We start from the raw sequence: 16,119 nt of genomic DNA, 5'->3' as shown, positions 1-16,119 counted from the left end.
AGGCTAACTGACCTATAATTTCCCTTATTTTGTCTTCCTCATTCCTTAAGGAGTGGAGTGACAGTTGCAATTTTGCACTGGGCTTCCCTGATGACACCAACAATCAAGTGGAGACTAAGGATTGTGAGTCCTGAAATCTTGCATTCAGTGTGGTTTATTCGTACTTTCAGCTTTATGTTAATAAATTAGGCTTAAGTTACCTTGTTGTGCTTTTATGCTTATTACTATATTTCCTGGACACTTGAATTGGTTTGGGTCTTTTGGGTCTGATCAGCCCAGCCCGTTACAGCCTCCCGTCAGCACTTATGTAGTCTGAAGCCTACACCACAGGCTCTTACCAGGAATGCCTCACTGCCATCAAGGGTACAGAACAGAGCCACTTCCATTCCCCTTTGGCTTCAGTTCTTCAGCATACAGCCATTCCTACCACTGTCAATGATACAGCCTATGGTTAACACTTTCCCTGCTTTCCACTTCTGTAGTGCAACCTGAAGCCATCAAACCCCTTTGAATCACACCTCCATCCCCATTGTTTCCCTTTGCAGTTTAAGGCTATTGTTGTCTTTTAAAACTAGATCCTGTGCGTTGGGCTGTCCTGTTCTGCACCCAATGGTGTTTTGTTCCACAATAATGTGAGGGAAAAATGCTGGGGAATATTTCGGAGGAGAAAACAATGATCTCTTGTTGTGGTGTTTGTAATAACAATCAATGGGCTGATGGGTTGTAAGAATCAATAAAAACTTGCTTCCTTTCAGACAATGTGCATGCCACCCTGACGGCAGTATCGGTGACTGCAATCCCTCCAGTGGAGATTGTACCTGCAAAGAGAATGTGGAGGGGGCCCTGTGCCATAGGTCAGTCCAACTGTTGTAAAGCCTCCTTAAAAGGTCGTTCCGCTTAATGACAATAGAGTATTTTGTTTTGTGGAACTGTGTTCATTCTGTTAGAATAGCTTTGAGATTTTTTTCTGTATTTGTTCTCTGTGTTCTTGGTGGATCTCATGTGAAGATTCGTTGCATCCCATGGAATTTGGGGAGGAGTGAAGAGCATCTCGTTCTTTTATCACCAGTTATATCTATTCCAAGGCTAATCTATTATATCATTTGTTGCTCTGGTTTTGAGTTAGTGTATCTCATTTACATTATGTTTTAAAGAGTGCAGTACATACAATGAGCAACAGGACTATCACTCCATACATTTTTCCCTGAGGTCGCTGGAAATTGGGGCTGACTTTGAGGTTCCAGTTCTGGGGGTAGTGATGGGAAGGTGGCTAATGACACTGCCTTGGGTGGGCAGGAGTGGGAAGCTGGACGGTGAATGCTATTACTCCTTCTTCCACTTAGCTGGACCTCCATGGACTCGAGGGTCTTAGTATCTTTCTGAATGTTCCATTGTGAACAGCCACAGACCAGGGATTCCCAAGCGTCAGTAGGAATGTTTTGCAAAGAAGCTTTGAGCGTGTCCTTGAATCTCTTCCTCTGTCCACTGGGTAATTTCTTGCCATGACAGAACCTAAGTGTCTGTTTTGGGAAGTCTATTGGCCACATGAATGCTATGGACTGTCCATTGGAGTTGGCTGATTGATGCTGGGGATGCTGGCCGGATAAGAGGAGCTACGTTGGTTTGGTTATCATACCTGTGGACTTGAGAATGGGTTAGTGGATCTCTCCGGTGCTTTGCAATGTCTGCTGTAGGGTAGTCCAAATGTTAGACCACCTAACGTCACTGCTGACTAGTAGACTAGGAAGGGGAAGTTCTGGAAAACACACTCCAGTCCTCATTGAGAGCTTGGTGGTGGAGAGGGTGAGCTTCAAGTTCTTGGGATCTATCCTGCACCCAACACATTGATGCAACCATGAAGAAGGCACGCCAGCACCTATACTTTCTTTGGACTTTGAGGAGGTGTCACTGAAGACACTTAACAATTTCTGTAGATAAATGGTGGAGAACTTTCTAACTGGTTACATCACAACTTGGCGTGGAGGTTCCAATGAACGTGATCATAAGTGGGTATGGAGAATTATAGCGTCAGCCAGCTCCATCACAGACACAATCCTCCCCACCATCGAGGACATCTTCAGGATACAGTGCCTCAGGGAAGTGGAATCCATCACAGGAGACCCTTCCAGTCCTTAATACTCTCTTTGTGTTACTACCACCAAGGAGGAGGTGTAGAACACCGAAGATTCTCACTCAATGAATCAGGAAGAGCTTCTTTCCATCTGCCGTTAGATTTCTGAATAGAACATGAACCCACGGACACTCCCCCATTATTTTCTTGCACTGTTTATTTCTGTAATTTATAGATTTTTTATGTCTTTGCAGTACCCTGCTGCTGCAAAACAACAACTTTCACATGATAATAAATCTGATTCTGACTATGAACTTTATGTAAAGTTTAAGGTCCAGATTTTTGTACACTCTATTCCTCCTACAGCCAAACGCTGTGCTGGTGTACAGGTCAATCTGCAAGACAGCTGGGAAACTTTTCACCTTCCATTGCCTCCGCTCCAGAACCGAGATTGTTGAGCTGCAGTATTCTGACAGTGTTTGTGTACACATATGTTCAAAGTTGTTGTCTGTATGCTCACTGAAGCAAATCAGAACCAGGTTTACTATCACCAGCATGTCACCAAATTAGTTAACTTTGTGGTAGCGGTACAATGCAATACCTACTAATAGAGAAAAAAGACTGTGAATAACAGAAAAAATATATATAATAGTTAAACTCAACAAGTAGTGCAAAACAATAGAAATAAAAAAGTAGTGAGGTAGTGTTCATGGGTTCAATGTCCATTCAAAAATCAGATGGCAGAGGGGAAGAAGCTGTTCCTGAATGGTCCTTCCTGATTCTACCAATGAGAAGAGGGCATATCCTGGGTGGTGGGGGCCCTTAATGATGGATGCTCCCTTTTTGAGGCAACACCACTTGAAAATGGTCCCGGATATTATGGAGGTTGGTGCCCATGATGGAGATGACTAATTTTACAACTCTCTGGAGCTTAGTACGATCTTGTGCATTTGTATGAAAGAACGTGGCTTGTATTTAAAGTCCACCAAACAAATAGCATCAACATATGTACAACTCTGCCCTCTGGCACTTAAGGTAGAAGATGAGACCTGGAAACACAAGCACTTCCCTATCTGGGAACCATTTTCGGGTAAAGTCAAATAACAGTGATGAAATTCACCACTTTTTCTTCACACGTAGCACCAAGTTAATTGTAAACTCAACTTCATCCAATGTTAATCATAACTGTAACCTAGTACATTTTCAACCTCAGTCAAGGGTGAGAGTATACCCAACACTGAGATTGACGTTAGAACATGGGCTTTGTTTGTGTTGCTGGAAGACAATGGTGTTGGTGTTAATGGCCACTGGTCTGTTTGCCTGCAACATTTGGGTTTTAATGATCACTTTTCTCTTAAACTATTCTGATTTTCTTTACACCAAGGTGAGTGTTGACTTTTTACATTGGGGAAACTTGACTTTGAGATAAAAGATTTTTGATGAATTGTAATGATTTTGTTTTGCTTTGTTCAGTTGTAAGTCAGGAACCTTTAACCTCCAACCTCACAACCCTCATGGCTGCGTCAGTTGCTTCTGCTATGGACACTCAGTGGCTTGTTCCTCGGCCTTGGAATTCAGAGAGCATCAAGTAGTGTCAACCTTCAGCCAAGGTACCTTTCATGTTCCACGCAAGGCACATGTTCTCTATCAAGTTGGCAGCTCTTTTTCTGCTCTCTGACATTGGTTTAGCATCATGTCCAAAAGCTTTGTGTTTCTTCAGTGCTAAATGTATTAGCAGGCATAATAAATTTGCCTTCACTGTGAGTCTTGAATCTGAGTTTCAACTCAGAGGCCAAGGGATTATCAATTGTCATAATTACAGTAACTCCTGTAGGATTTGACTATCACTTTGGAGCTGCATTGAAAATGAAGATCAAGAAACTGCAGATGCTAAAAATCAGAAAATAGTGGAAGCACTCAGCAGGTCAGGCAGCATCTGTGCAAACTAAAATCAAGTGAACATTTAACAAGGAAGACCTTTCCATATATACTGCCTGACCTGCTGAGTGTTTATAGCATTTTCAGTTTTCATTTCACTCTCAAATATGTTTAATTAGTGTCCAAACCATTGAACACCAAGTCAAAGATAATTGCACCTGAGCCCAGATAGGATGTCTAATTGTGTTTCTGTGCTTCGGTAGACACAGTTGAATGGAGGGGACAGAAATCAGATGGCAGGGAATCTCAGCTGACCTGGGAGAAGAATCGGATCAGTTTGTTTCCCGAGAATGGGAAATGGGAATATTTCATTGCACCAGGTAAGAACTCAGAAAGTCATGTGAAAGCAATCAAGTCCTGAATTTACTCTGCTCAATATACATTCTGCAGCTGGCGAATCCCCCTGCTGCTGTTGTACTTATTGACAGTCCGTAGCAAATCATACTGTTGCGATACACCGTCCCTTCGTGAACAAGGCTCAGGTACGTCCAGTGCAAGACTCTTGAGATGGTTGGAGACACCTTGTTACAGCACAGGGGCATTAATCTTGAGAGCAATTGCTCTTTGTACCTCCCCTTGGAGCAGGGAGCCAGTCCACATTATCCAGCAGCAAGTAATTATTTTTCACTTTAGGCTTATTTCTGTGTTCAAGATTTCTCTCGCAGTGTATTTTGTTGCAGCCCCATGAAGGTGATATTGGAGTTTGCGTTTAGATGACACTTTTGTTACATAACAAGATGTTCTGTAGTATTTTGGAGGTATGCAGTAAGGTTCGAGGTTGATACTGAGCCATTTACGACGGTGATAGGGGCTGCCTCTCAGCTCCAGTGATCTAAGTTCAATCTGATCTCTGGGTGCTGTCTTTGTGGAGTGTTCCCTGTGCGACCACATGAGTTTTCAGCCGTGTGCTCTGATTTCCTCGACATCCCAAAGAAGTACAATGTCGGTAGGTTAATTGGCTGCTGTAAATTGCCCCCTAGTAGGATCTGGGGGTGGGGAATGAAATGGAATCAGTGCATCATTCGTGTACATAGCTGCATTGTGGTCAGTGTGAACTTAGCAGGTTAATGGGCTTGTTTCTTTGTTATTTGACTTCATTAGGTGGAAAGGCCATAAGCTGATCACATCTGTGGAGAGGAATGAAGTAAAGGAGAAGGGAATCCCAAAGCTCACAGTTATGTGGTAGCTTGGTGAACAGTTGCTGACAGTGCAGTCGTAATGTGTGCATGTGTGTGGGGGGGGTGAATACACAAGAGGCCAGAATTGGAGAAATGCAGGACCAGAGGGGGTTTAGGGTGAGGTTAATGCAGGATTTGAGAATGGAAAATTGTAGTCCACTTCCTGATTATGTGACACCAAGGTTTTATCACAATATTTTCTGTGTTCACGATTTATTTATTATGCCCCAAAATATTTATGATATACGAGGGGTGATTGATAAGTTCGTGGCCTTAGGTAGAAGGAGATGTGTTATACAGCTCTTGTTACATGCACATGCAGTTCAACTCTTTGAGTGAAAATGCAGAAAGTTTGAAGTTAATAACTCATCTCCGTCTACCTTAGGCCAGGAACTTATCAATCACCCCTGCTGTGGACCACTTTCTGGAGGTCCAAGACACCAACTTCTACAAAGAAGGGATCAGTACGCTCCACGACTGCTGGACTAAGTGTGTAAATGTCAGAAAAATAAATGCGCTAGGTTTTCTAAAATTGACTCCTTCCACCTAGGTCACGAACTTATCAATCACCCCTGGTACATTTATAAGGTCACCATGACAACATGAGTGTGAAATACCTTTACCATACTCCTCAGTGCATTGCATCACTTTCACAGGGACAGTTATAGATGACATTACCCATAGTCCCAACTTTGTCAGAATGTAAAGATATGACTCAAATTGAGATGAATGCTAAAGATTCCTCCATATGATTCTGAAGAGAGCTTCAACACAGAAATTTTTGACCCTGACTCCTGAAAACCAGTGCCAAGCATCCTGACTCTTTGTCATGGTTGTGGTGCTGGAGACTAACCAAAGGTCCCTGGTAGGCTGAGCCTGGCAGAGCTGTACCAGCCTGTGAGCGAAGTGCTTCCAGGATTGGAGTCCTGCACTATGCTGTTCTTGACCCAAATCTCATTAATCCACATTATTGACCTGAATAGTCCCTTCTCATTTCAGAAAAGTTCCGGGGTAACCAGCTCCTCAGCTATGGCCAGAATCTTACCTTCATTCTTGACTTGGAAAACGAGGAAATGCGGTCCTTCAGCCTGATTCTGGAAGGTTCCGAAAACCACACATCAGTCACTCTTTCTCCACAGGTGCAGGAGGAAAGGTTGGCCCAGCAGTGGGAAGTCACCTTCATGTGAGTCACTGTCCAACCTTTTGAATAGTTTGTCTTCCCAATTAGCTGGCCTGCAACTTGTTGTTGTAGGGGGAAAATTAACCCGATGATCTTTTGGTCCCTTGGAATGGTTAGCTGGAACGGGAATTTTCTCAAAATCACTTGCTGAGAATTTGATCTGTGGCAGAGTAGGATAATTTTGATGATATAGTTTATGGAATTATAGGCAAAAATAGCTGAGTTGAGATAATACAGTCCATCCTACCTCAGCATTCTTTTGAAGACCTATGCAATTCAAGTCATAGTCTCTGTCCTTTCCTCTCTGCTTACAGAACTCTTCTTTCAAGTATTTATTTCTTTCTCCTTTGGAAGTTTCTCAGTTCCTCCTTGTTCCACTCCTATTTAATAATTATGGAGCTCATTGGCATTGAAAACACTTTCTCTTCTTATAAAACCACATATTATTTTGACAGCTTTTTGTAACCTCCTCTTCTCCATGAAAAACAACCTCAAGTTCCCCAAATGCCTTCTTTCTCCTTGTACTAGGCAGCTCGCCTTCAGCCATGTGGGAAAGTCAAAGGTCAGAGGATGTGCATTTGACCTCACCTCACCATCTTTCCAAACAACCTCAACCCCAAGTGTCATCTCCTCATCTCTTTAGACTCAGTGGAGCACACAGTGGTAGCTTCTTTGGACTTTGGTTTCCTGTTTGTCCTACTACTGAATGCTTGGTGACAAAACCTGGTCAGGCCATCTCTGTAGGATTAGCAGCTGCCTGACTCAAGATGTCTTACTGAAGTGTGGATAGTGAACGAGATGGAAAAGATAGATTTAAAACATAAAGATACATTCAGAAAGTAGGATGAGGTGATACCAAGCCAAGCTGAGATAGATCTTTGCAGTGTCCTGCCAAAACATGGAGAACACTTGGGAGTGGAGCTGAGTTGAAAATTCTGGATGATTTTGAATCTCCCTGCATGGTTGGCTTGCGTGAATTTTCTAGTCAATGAGTGCCTAGTAATTTTAAGGCATTATATATATTTTTTTCTCCGCTTCTTGTAGACTCCATGAGGCAGAGGACAGCATTCACACACCCACCTTGTCCAGCTTCCAGTTCCAACAGATGCTCTCCAATCTCACCACGGTGAAATTTGGTTGCTTGGGAGCTTCTGCCTGTAAGTGACCTTCCCCCGACTCAGTCTGTGTTCAACCTTTTCAAATGTGTATTTTGATGTTGATGTGCATGAAATGGACGTGTCTTTACATCTGTAACTGTCTGTCCAAGGATTTTGTGAGTTTAATATGGACTCTCAGGTTTGGCTGCTTCAGAAATTTATCTCCATTCTGCATCTGCCACATGACGTGCAAGCCACTGCTCGAACCAACAGATCTTGTCTCAGTAAACACCGTGGTCAAGCTGTTAGCTTTCTAGATCCATTCCAGTTCATAGATAGATAGATAGATATACTTTATTAATCCCAAGGAAAATTTGCTTTCGTTACAACCGCACCAACCAAGAATAGAGCGTAAGTATAGCAATACAAAAAAACCCAATAATCAAACAACAAAATGCAAAACTATGCCAGATGGAAAATAAGTCCAGGACCAGTCTATTGTCTCAGGGTGTCTGACCCTCCACGGGAGGAGCTGCACGTTCGATGGCCACAGGCAGGAACGACCTCCCGTGCCGCCCAGTGTTGTATCTCGATGGAATGTGGCCGAAGTTCAACAGTAAAAAGTTCAATATCCAGTCTGCAAACACGATCCTCGATCGTAATATACCCTGGATTGCACCATCCGTTGTTAGCCAGATCAGTAAGCACCCAATTCCTTTACGCTTACCGCTCTCAGTGCACTTCCGGTCAGCCCGAACGGTATTACCCACCAAACTCCTCTTCTCCAAAAGTCTCTGTTGTCTGGACCTGGTCCTTTTTCCTCGGCTTTGTGATCCCCCTCTGTATCCTCTGTGAGTTTTCCTCCGGATTTCAGCAGGGGTGTCCGCCGCTCTGTTCGCTAAACCAGCCGGTATTTGCTGGTCCGTAGAATACCCAATGCGCTTGCTTCTGTCCCGCGTGTCGGGATGTAACCATTTCCAGCGCTAAAGAAAACCCAAATAAAACTCTCTCTACCAGCATATTAGAGAGGGTGCAACTTCGACGTGTTACCGTGAGAAAAAAATACGAAAAATAACGTAAATTAAAAGTAAGGAGAAGAAAGTAAAAGAATAGATTGGAACAGCTGTACCAGGCTGCATGCACGACCGGCGCCAGGCCCATGCATCTAACACTTGCCGCGAGAGTGCAACTGATTTGCTGGAGGACTAGGATCTTGTTCAGCCTGTGTCGTGAGAGCCACCCTCAGCCACCAAGTTGCCAATGTTTCTGCCTTGAGCTCCGAGTCCTCCTCAACTCATTGGCTGAAGTGTTTGTGGCCATTGGCTTTGCAATATCCTGTACGCCTTCAAAATAAAGATAACCTCCCTGCCGATTACCCTCTGCGCACTACTGCCCCAACGCCAAAGGCTCTGGATGTGATCCTGGAAAACGTGTATGACTCGAGGATCCATCTGTATGTGTATGTAAGGAGTTCTAGACATATGCATCTTTAATGGATGTTTGTGGGCAGCGATTAGAGCAAAATTATGCAGATGCTGAAAACTGTTAGATAAAACAAAAATGCAGGAGGCACTCAGCAGGTCAGAGAGAATCTGTGGAGAAAGTGTCTTTGTCTCAGGTCAGTGAAATGTTAATCTAAAACTTCAATTTTGTTTTCCTCTGCACAGCCTGGCCTACTGAAGGCTTCTCAGCATTTTCTATTTCTATTGGGGCAGTGCCAATGAGGATGGAGCTGGAAGTGATTTCACACACTGACCGTGAGTTGCGTGCATGCACAGGTGGAGCCAGCACCTTTGGTGCACAACAAAGTCCAAAAGATGAAGTGGTTTTCTTGCATTTCCGGAGACTGTGTGATCCGCAGATCCGGACAGGAATTCTTTGCCTTTCTTGTGCTACACCTGAGTATTTCTGGGTTTTCTACTCTCTGCTACAGTTCACCTGAGAGAGGTCACCCTGGTGACGGCTGTGGCTGGCCTCTCGCCCCGTGCTGCCTGGGTGGAGGAGTGTGTGTGTCCTAAAGGCTACATCGGACAGTTCTGCGAGTTCTGTGCCCCTGATTACAAGCGGGAAATCCCCTTTGGAGGTCCAATGACTCCCTGCGTCCCCTGCTCCTGCAACCATCATGGAACATGCAATCCTGATTCGGGTATGTATTTTATGGCTATGTATCCAATTGTTCACATCTCTTGTACTCTTTCTCTTTGTCCCTTAGTAATACGGAGATACAGTATGGCTCTTGGAAATCACAGCCCTTCATATTATTGATATTACTATTGTTCTTAACTTGTATTTTATGCTTTCCTTGAGGCACTGGGATTCAGCAGGACAATGCTAGGGTAGTGCTGATTTTGTTGGAATTAGCTTTTTTTTGAATGTGACCTTAAACAACGACCCTCTCAAAAAAAAAGTTTAAAAATCCCGTAGCAGCAAGACGAGTAAGACGAGTTTTCCCAGAACCAGGACCAAACTTTATCCATCAACTAACAAGATATATGAACGCAAACAAGAGGAATTCTGAAGATGCTGGAAATTCAAGCAACACACATTAAAGTTGCTGGTGAATGCAGCAGGCCAGGCAGCATCTCTAGGAAGAGGAACAGTCGACGTTTCAGGCCAAGACCCTTCGTCAGGACCTCTTCCTGACGGGTCTTCCTGAGAAGGGTCTCGGGCTGAAACGTCGACTGTACCTCTTCCTAGAGATGCTGCCTGGCCTGCTGTGTTCACCAGCAACTTTGAGATACATGAACACTGGTTTTCAATGTTCAACCATATTATCAAGCAGATTTAGGATGGAGAGGGGAGTAGATTTAGGATGGAGGTGAGGAGGAATGGCTTTTCCCAGAGAGTGGTGAATTCTCTGCCCAATGAAGCAGTAGAGGCTCCCTCGGTAAATATGGTTAAGACAAAGTTGTTGCATAGTAGGGGAATTAAGGGTTAGGGGGAAAAGGCAGGTAGGTGGATACGAGTCCATGGCCAGATCAGCCATGATCTTATTGAAGCATGCTCGATGGGCCAGGTGGCCGACTCCTGCTCCTATTTCTTATGTTTTTACGTACTTTGTGACAGTGCCTATATTTCAGATAAATACTTCATCAGTTAGGAAATGCTGAAATCATAAAAAGATGTTTAATGAAGTTCCTCTTTGCTGTCCACCTAATATATTCCAGCATGGTAGCATAGCAGTTGGTGTAGTGCTTCAGAGAGCCGGTAATCTGGGTTCAGTTTCCACTGCTGTCCAGAAGCAGCTCGTATGCTCTCTGTGAACGTACGGGTTTCTTTTGATGCACTGGTTTCCAAAGGACACGCGGGTTAGGGTTAATGAATTGTGGACATGCTAGGTTGGCAATGCAAGCATGTGACACTTGTGGGCTGCCCCCAGCACATCCTCGGACTGTGTAGATTGTTGACACAAAAGATGCATTTCACTGTATGCTTCAGTGTGACAAATAAAGCTCATCTTTGTGACTGGTACCTTCCGTAATCTCACATAGAAATGCCGTCTCATAGAGATTGTGGAGTTTAAACCTTCTCTTCTGGTTTCATGACTGACTTGCCTTTTAGTTTCTTGTATAGCCGGCCATCTTCCTTTCTTATCCCATTTAAAGCCTTCCTGAATTGTGGACACGTTTGCCTGGAAGTGCACCCCCATTCCGTAATGCTACATTGATGACTTCAGTAGAATGATATTTTTAGGCTGAGATCCTGAACTTCCTCAGCCCATCTAGTCTGTGCTGAGCCATTAATCTGCCTCGTCCCATCGACCTGCACCTGGGCCATACTCTTCCAATACCCCTTCCATCCATGTACCTATCCTAATTTCTCTTACATACTGAAATTGAAATCGCATCCACCACTTACACTGGCAGCTTGTTCCACCCTCTGAAAGGAAAAACTTCCTCCTTGTGTTCGCCTTAAGCATTCTACCTTTCACCCTTAACCCACGATCTCTCGCTATAGTCTCACTGAACCTCAGTGGAAAAAAGCCTGGTTGAATTTACCCTATCTGTACCCCTCAAAATTTTGTGTACCTCCATCAAATCTCCCTTCAATCTTCTGTGCTCTAGGGAATAATGTCCTAACCCATTCAACCTTTCCCTATAACTCAGGTCCTCAAGTTCTGACAACATCCTTGTAAATTTTCTCTGCACTCTTTCAGTGTTATTTACATCTTTCCTGTATGTAGGTGACCAAAACTGCACACAATACTCCAAATTAGGCCTCACTAACGTCTTGTACAACTTCAACATAACATCCCAACTTCTGTACTCAGTACTTGGATTTATGAAAGTCAATGTGCCAAAAGCTTTCTTTATGACCCTATCCACCTGCAATGCCACTTTAAAGGAATTATGGACCTGTATTCCCAGGTTCCTCTGTTCTACCATGCTCCTCTGTGCCTACTGTTCTCCGTGCTAGTCCTACCCTGGCTTGTCTCCCTGAAGTGGAACACCTCACACTTGTCTGCATTAAATTCCATCTGCCATTTTTCAGCCTATCTTTGCAGCTGATCCAGATCCCACTGCAAGCTTTGATAGTTTTCCTCACTGTCCACTGCACCCCCAGTCTTGGTGTCATGCCCACATTTGCTGATCCAGTTTATCACATTATCATCCAGATCACTGATATAGATGACAAGCAACAATGGACTGAGGACCAGTCACAGGCCTCTAGTCAGAGAGGCAACCGTCTACTACCATTCTCTGGCATCTCCCATGAATACATTGTCTAGCTAATTTACGATCGTATCTTGAATGCCAAGCAATCGAACCTTCGTGACAAACTGTCCAAATGGGACCTTGTCAAAAACCTTGCTAATATCCACTACCTTGCCTTCATCAACTTTCCTAGTAACTTCCTTGAAAAACCCTGTAAAATTGGTTAGCCATGACCCACCATGAACAAAGCCATATTGACTACCTCTAATCAGTCCCTGTCTTTCCAAATACTTCTATATCTGGTTCCTTTCGAAAGCCTCCCACCTACCAAGCACACTTTTGCCAGAAAACAACCTGCCCCAACCCACACTTCCCAGGTCCTTTCTGCCATCACCAAAACTCATCCTTCTTCAATTCAGAATCTCAACCCAAGGACCAGATTTATCTTTTTCCATAACTACCTTGAAGCTAATGGCATTATGATCACTAGATACAAAGTGTTCCCCTACACGAACTTCTGTCACCTGCCCTGTCTTATTCCCAAATAGGATTGCACACTCTCTAGGCTGGGATTTCTACGTACTGATTAAGGAACTTTGACAGATTGTTTCCCATTCAGTCCATTTACAGTATGGGAGTCCCAGTCAATATGTGGAAAGTTAAAATTATCTTATATCATAACCTTGTTTCTTGTAACAGTCTGTGATCTTTACAAATATGCTCCTCTAAATCTCATGGACTGTTGGGTGGAGTATAATATTATCTCTTATTCCCCAATTCTACCCATAAAGCCTCAATAGGGCGAGCTCTCCAGCCTGTCCTTTCTGAGGACTGCCATGACTATTTTCCTGACAAGTAATGCCACCCCTTCCCTTTAATCCCTCTCATTCTATCACATCTAAAACAAATGAACCTCAGAACACTGAGCTGCCAGTTCTAACCCCCCTGCAACCAAATCTCACCAATGGCTACAATGTCATGATTCCACGTGCTGATCCATGCCCTACGCTCATCTGCCTTTCCTATAATACTCCTTGCATTGAAATAAAGGCAGCTCAGGAGGATTTGACCCACCATTTTGATTCCTGACTTTTCTCCACAACCACTCCACTATCTGTTCTTGTACTTCAGTTCCCATCCCATCCCCCCGCAACTCTAGTTTAAACCCCCGCCACTGCAGCACCAGCAAACCTTCCCGCTTGGATTTTAGTTCCTCTCCAGTTCAGGAGCCCAATGATTTAAAAATCTGAAGCCCCCTCTGCTGCACCAACTCCCTAGCCACGTGCTAAACTGTATGATCTTTCTATTTCTGGCCTCACTGGCATGTGGCATGGGTAACAATCCTGAGATCACAACCTTGGAGGCCCTGGCCTTCAACTTAGCACCTCACTCCCTGAACTCACCTTGCAGGACCTCGTCACCTATGCTACCCCTGAGATTTGGTACCGATATGGACCACGCCCTCTGGCTGCTCACACTCCCACTTAAGAATGCTGTGGAGTCAATGCAAGAAGTCCTTGACCCTGGCACTCGGGATGAAACACACCATCTGGAAATCTCCTTCTCGCCAACAAAGCCTCCTTTCTGTTCCCCTTACCAACGAATCCCCTATCAGTACAGCTTGCTTCCTCTCCGCACTTCCCTGCTGAGCCACAGAGCCGGAGACCTGACCAACGGTATCTAACGCAGTATGCCTGTCATTGAGGGGAATGACCAAAAGGCTGCCTATCCCCTTCCCCACTTCTGTGTCCCAGTTTCCTGTGTCCTGCACCTTGGGTGTAACTATCTCCTCGTATGTCCTTTCTATCCACCCCACAGCCTCCCGAATGATTGGAAGTTCATCCAGTTCCAGATCCAAGTCCTTCACACAGTCTGTCAGAAGCTGCAGCTGGATATGCTTCTTGCAGGTGCAGTCGTCAGGGACACCGGAGGTCTCCCTGCCTTCCCACGTGCTTATGACGAGCATTCCACTATCCTGCCTGGCATCCCCATTTCTCTAAATGTGCAATACAGAAGAAAGAAGGAATAAATAACCGGAAGAAATCTACCTACAGCCTATGGTTCACCTCGTCAAAGCTTCAACATCCCACTCTAACACTGGCCCACTCATGCAATGTCCGCTCTGCTTAAACCTAACTTCTTGTAACTGGTCTTTGCCAAATGCCTAATTATGCACAATCTAATGTCTCCTCAGGAACTGCGGTGCACAAAATGTGTCTTCCACTTGAATCTGCTCTGCAACATCCAGTTTTGGTTCTCAATGATTAATATTATAATTTAAAGCACCAATGATCATGGAACTCAACAAGAACAGTTCTCTAGAATTTAGACAATTGAAGCAATATACATAATAGTATTTCATCTGTTCAGCTGTACATTCCAAACCAGAAATGTGTCTTTCACCTTATTGGTTTAGATATCGAGAAAAATATCAGTGTTCCTTGCTTAAAGCAGATTTAAGATCCTTGCATTTTCAAACCAAGTGCCTAATCTTTGCTAGATGCTCCCTCTACTAATTTGCTTTTGCCTAAGTGTAGCCCACATTTGGGTCCACATTTAAAGTGAAAAAGAGTCTTACATGGCTGTTGTACGTGGATATCACAAATGCCTGAAGGTGTATGTGTAGGAGTGCAGTAGGGCTGCTTCAACCTCAGCCTCACGTGCAACGGCAGCTGGAGTACAATGTGCAAAGATGGGAGCTTATCCACGTTGGTTCGAAACATTGATATTCACAGGAACCTGCGTGTCAATGAAAGCTAACATGCAGGTCCAGTCAATATAGTGCCTTGGAAAAGTATTCAGCCCACACGACTGTTTTCACATTTTACTGTCTGATTTTCTAAATTTGAATCATATTGAAGTTGATTTTTTTGGATCTAATCTACAAAACATCGTGCATCATGTCAAATCAAAAGAAAAGTTCCAAAGCCTGGCAACAATTTACTAAAAATTAAAAACCAAAATTGTGAGGCTGAAGAAGTATTCACCCTCTGTCTGATTACTATGCTAACATTTCTCAGGTGCAATATACTGTGTTACCTTAGCAACTCTCCCAATTTTTTTTTTGTAGAAAATTGGAGGGTCACGTGTTTTCAATTAATTCATATGAATAAATACCTCCTCTGTGAACTAGTGATCTGAAGGTCGTGGGTTCGAGCCTTGGCTGAGGCAGCGTGTGTGTCCTTGAGCAAGGCACTTAATCACACAATGCTCCAGTCTACCCAGCTGAGAATAGGTACCGGCAAAAATGCTGGGGGTTAACCTCGCGATAGACTGGCGTCCTATCCGGGGGGGAGTCTCGTACTCTCAGTCGCTTCACGCCACAGAAACCGGCAATAAGCACCAGCCTGATGGGCCACAAGGCTGGTGACAGACTTCAACCTTTTTAATCTAATCTCTCTGTATGGTAGATCTGCAACAGTACAAACTAAAATGAAGACAAAAGAGCATTCAAGACAATTCAGGGAAATTATAATAGAGAAACACAAATCTAGGGAAGGGCACCGAACATACCCCAGAGCTCAGGGAAATCCATCGTGAAGAAAAAAATACGAAACCACAGCTACACTCCTGAGGTCAGGCTGCCCCTATAAGCCTGGTCACTGGAAAAGATTGGCATTTGTAAGAGAGGTTACTGTGACATCAACTCTGAGTGAGCTGCAGAAGTCAATAGTTGCAACTGGAGATGAAGTTCATTGCTCACCAAGACCTTGCACAACAAGGGTATTTATGGAAGAGTGGCTAGGAAGAAGCCCTGGCTTTAAAAAAAAACATATCCTTGCCTGTCAAGACTTTTCAAAGCGTCATTTAGAAGATATTGTAAAGATTCAAGTACGTTTATTATCTAAGAATGTATAAATTATACAACCTTGAGATTTGCTTGCTCACACGCAGCCCCAAAGCAAGAAACCCAAAAGAACCCAATTAAAGAAAAAGAAGAATAAAAATAAAAATACAAGACCAACACTCGATGCGCAAGAGAAAGGAAAAGAATACATAT

At 43.8% G+C, this 16,119-nt stretch overlaps 1 protein-coding gene across 1 annotated transcript in view; it reads left to right on the top strand.

Annotated features, from left to right (window-relative positions):
- The window catches only part of LOC134359871 (laminin subunit gamma-1-like), a 201,041-nt gene that overhangs the window by 146,516 nt on the left and 38,406 nt on the right, over nt 1-16,119 (top strand). The window contains exons 7-12 of the mRNA XM_063073647.1: nt 756-854; nt 3,545-3,681; nt 4,213-4,329; nt 6,187-6,370; nt 7,412-7,524; nt 9,398-9,610. Of these exons, the coding sequence (XP_062929717.1) occupies nt 756-854; nt 3,545-3,681; nt 4,213-4,329; nt 6,187-6,370; nt 7,412-7,524; nt 9,398-9,610 (863 nt within the window). The remainder of the gene's footprint in view (nt 1-755; nt 855-3,544; nt 3,682-4,212; nt 4,330-6,186; nt 6,371-7,411; nt 7,525-9,397; nt 9,611-16,119) is intronic.

The sequence above is a fragment of the Mobula hypostoma genome, chromosome 21 (genome assembly GCF_963921235.1).
Source record: "Mobula hypostoma chromosome 21, sMobHyp1.1, whole genome shotgun sequence".
Taxonomy (NCBI): Eukaryota; Metazoa; Chordata; class Chondrichthyes; order Myliobatiformes; family Myliobatidae; genus Mobula; species Mobula hypostoma.
Note: the sequence above shows the minus strand (reverse complement) of the source record. Positions and strands in the feature narration are given on the sequence as shown.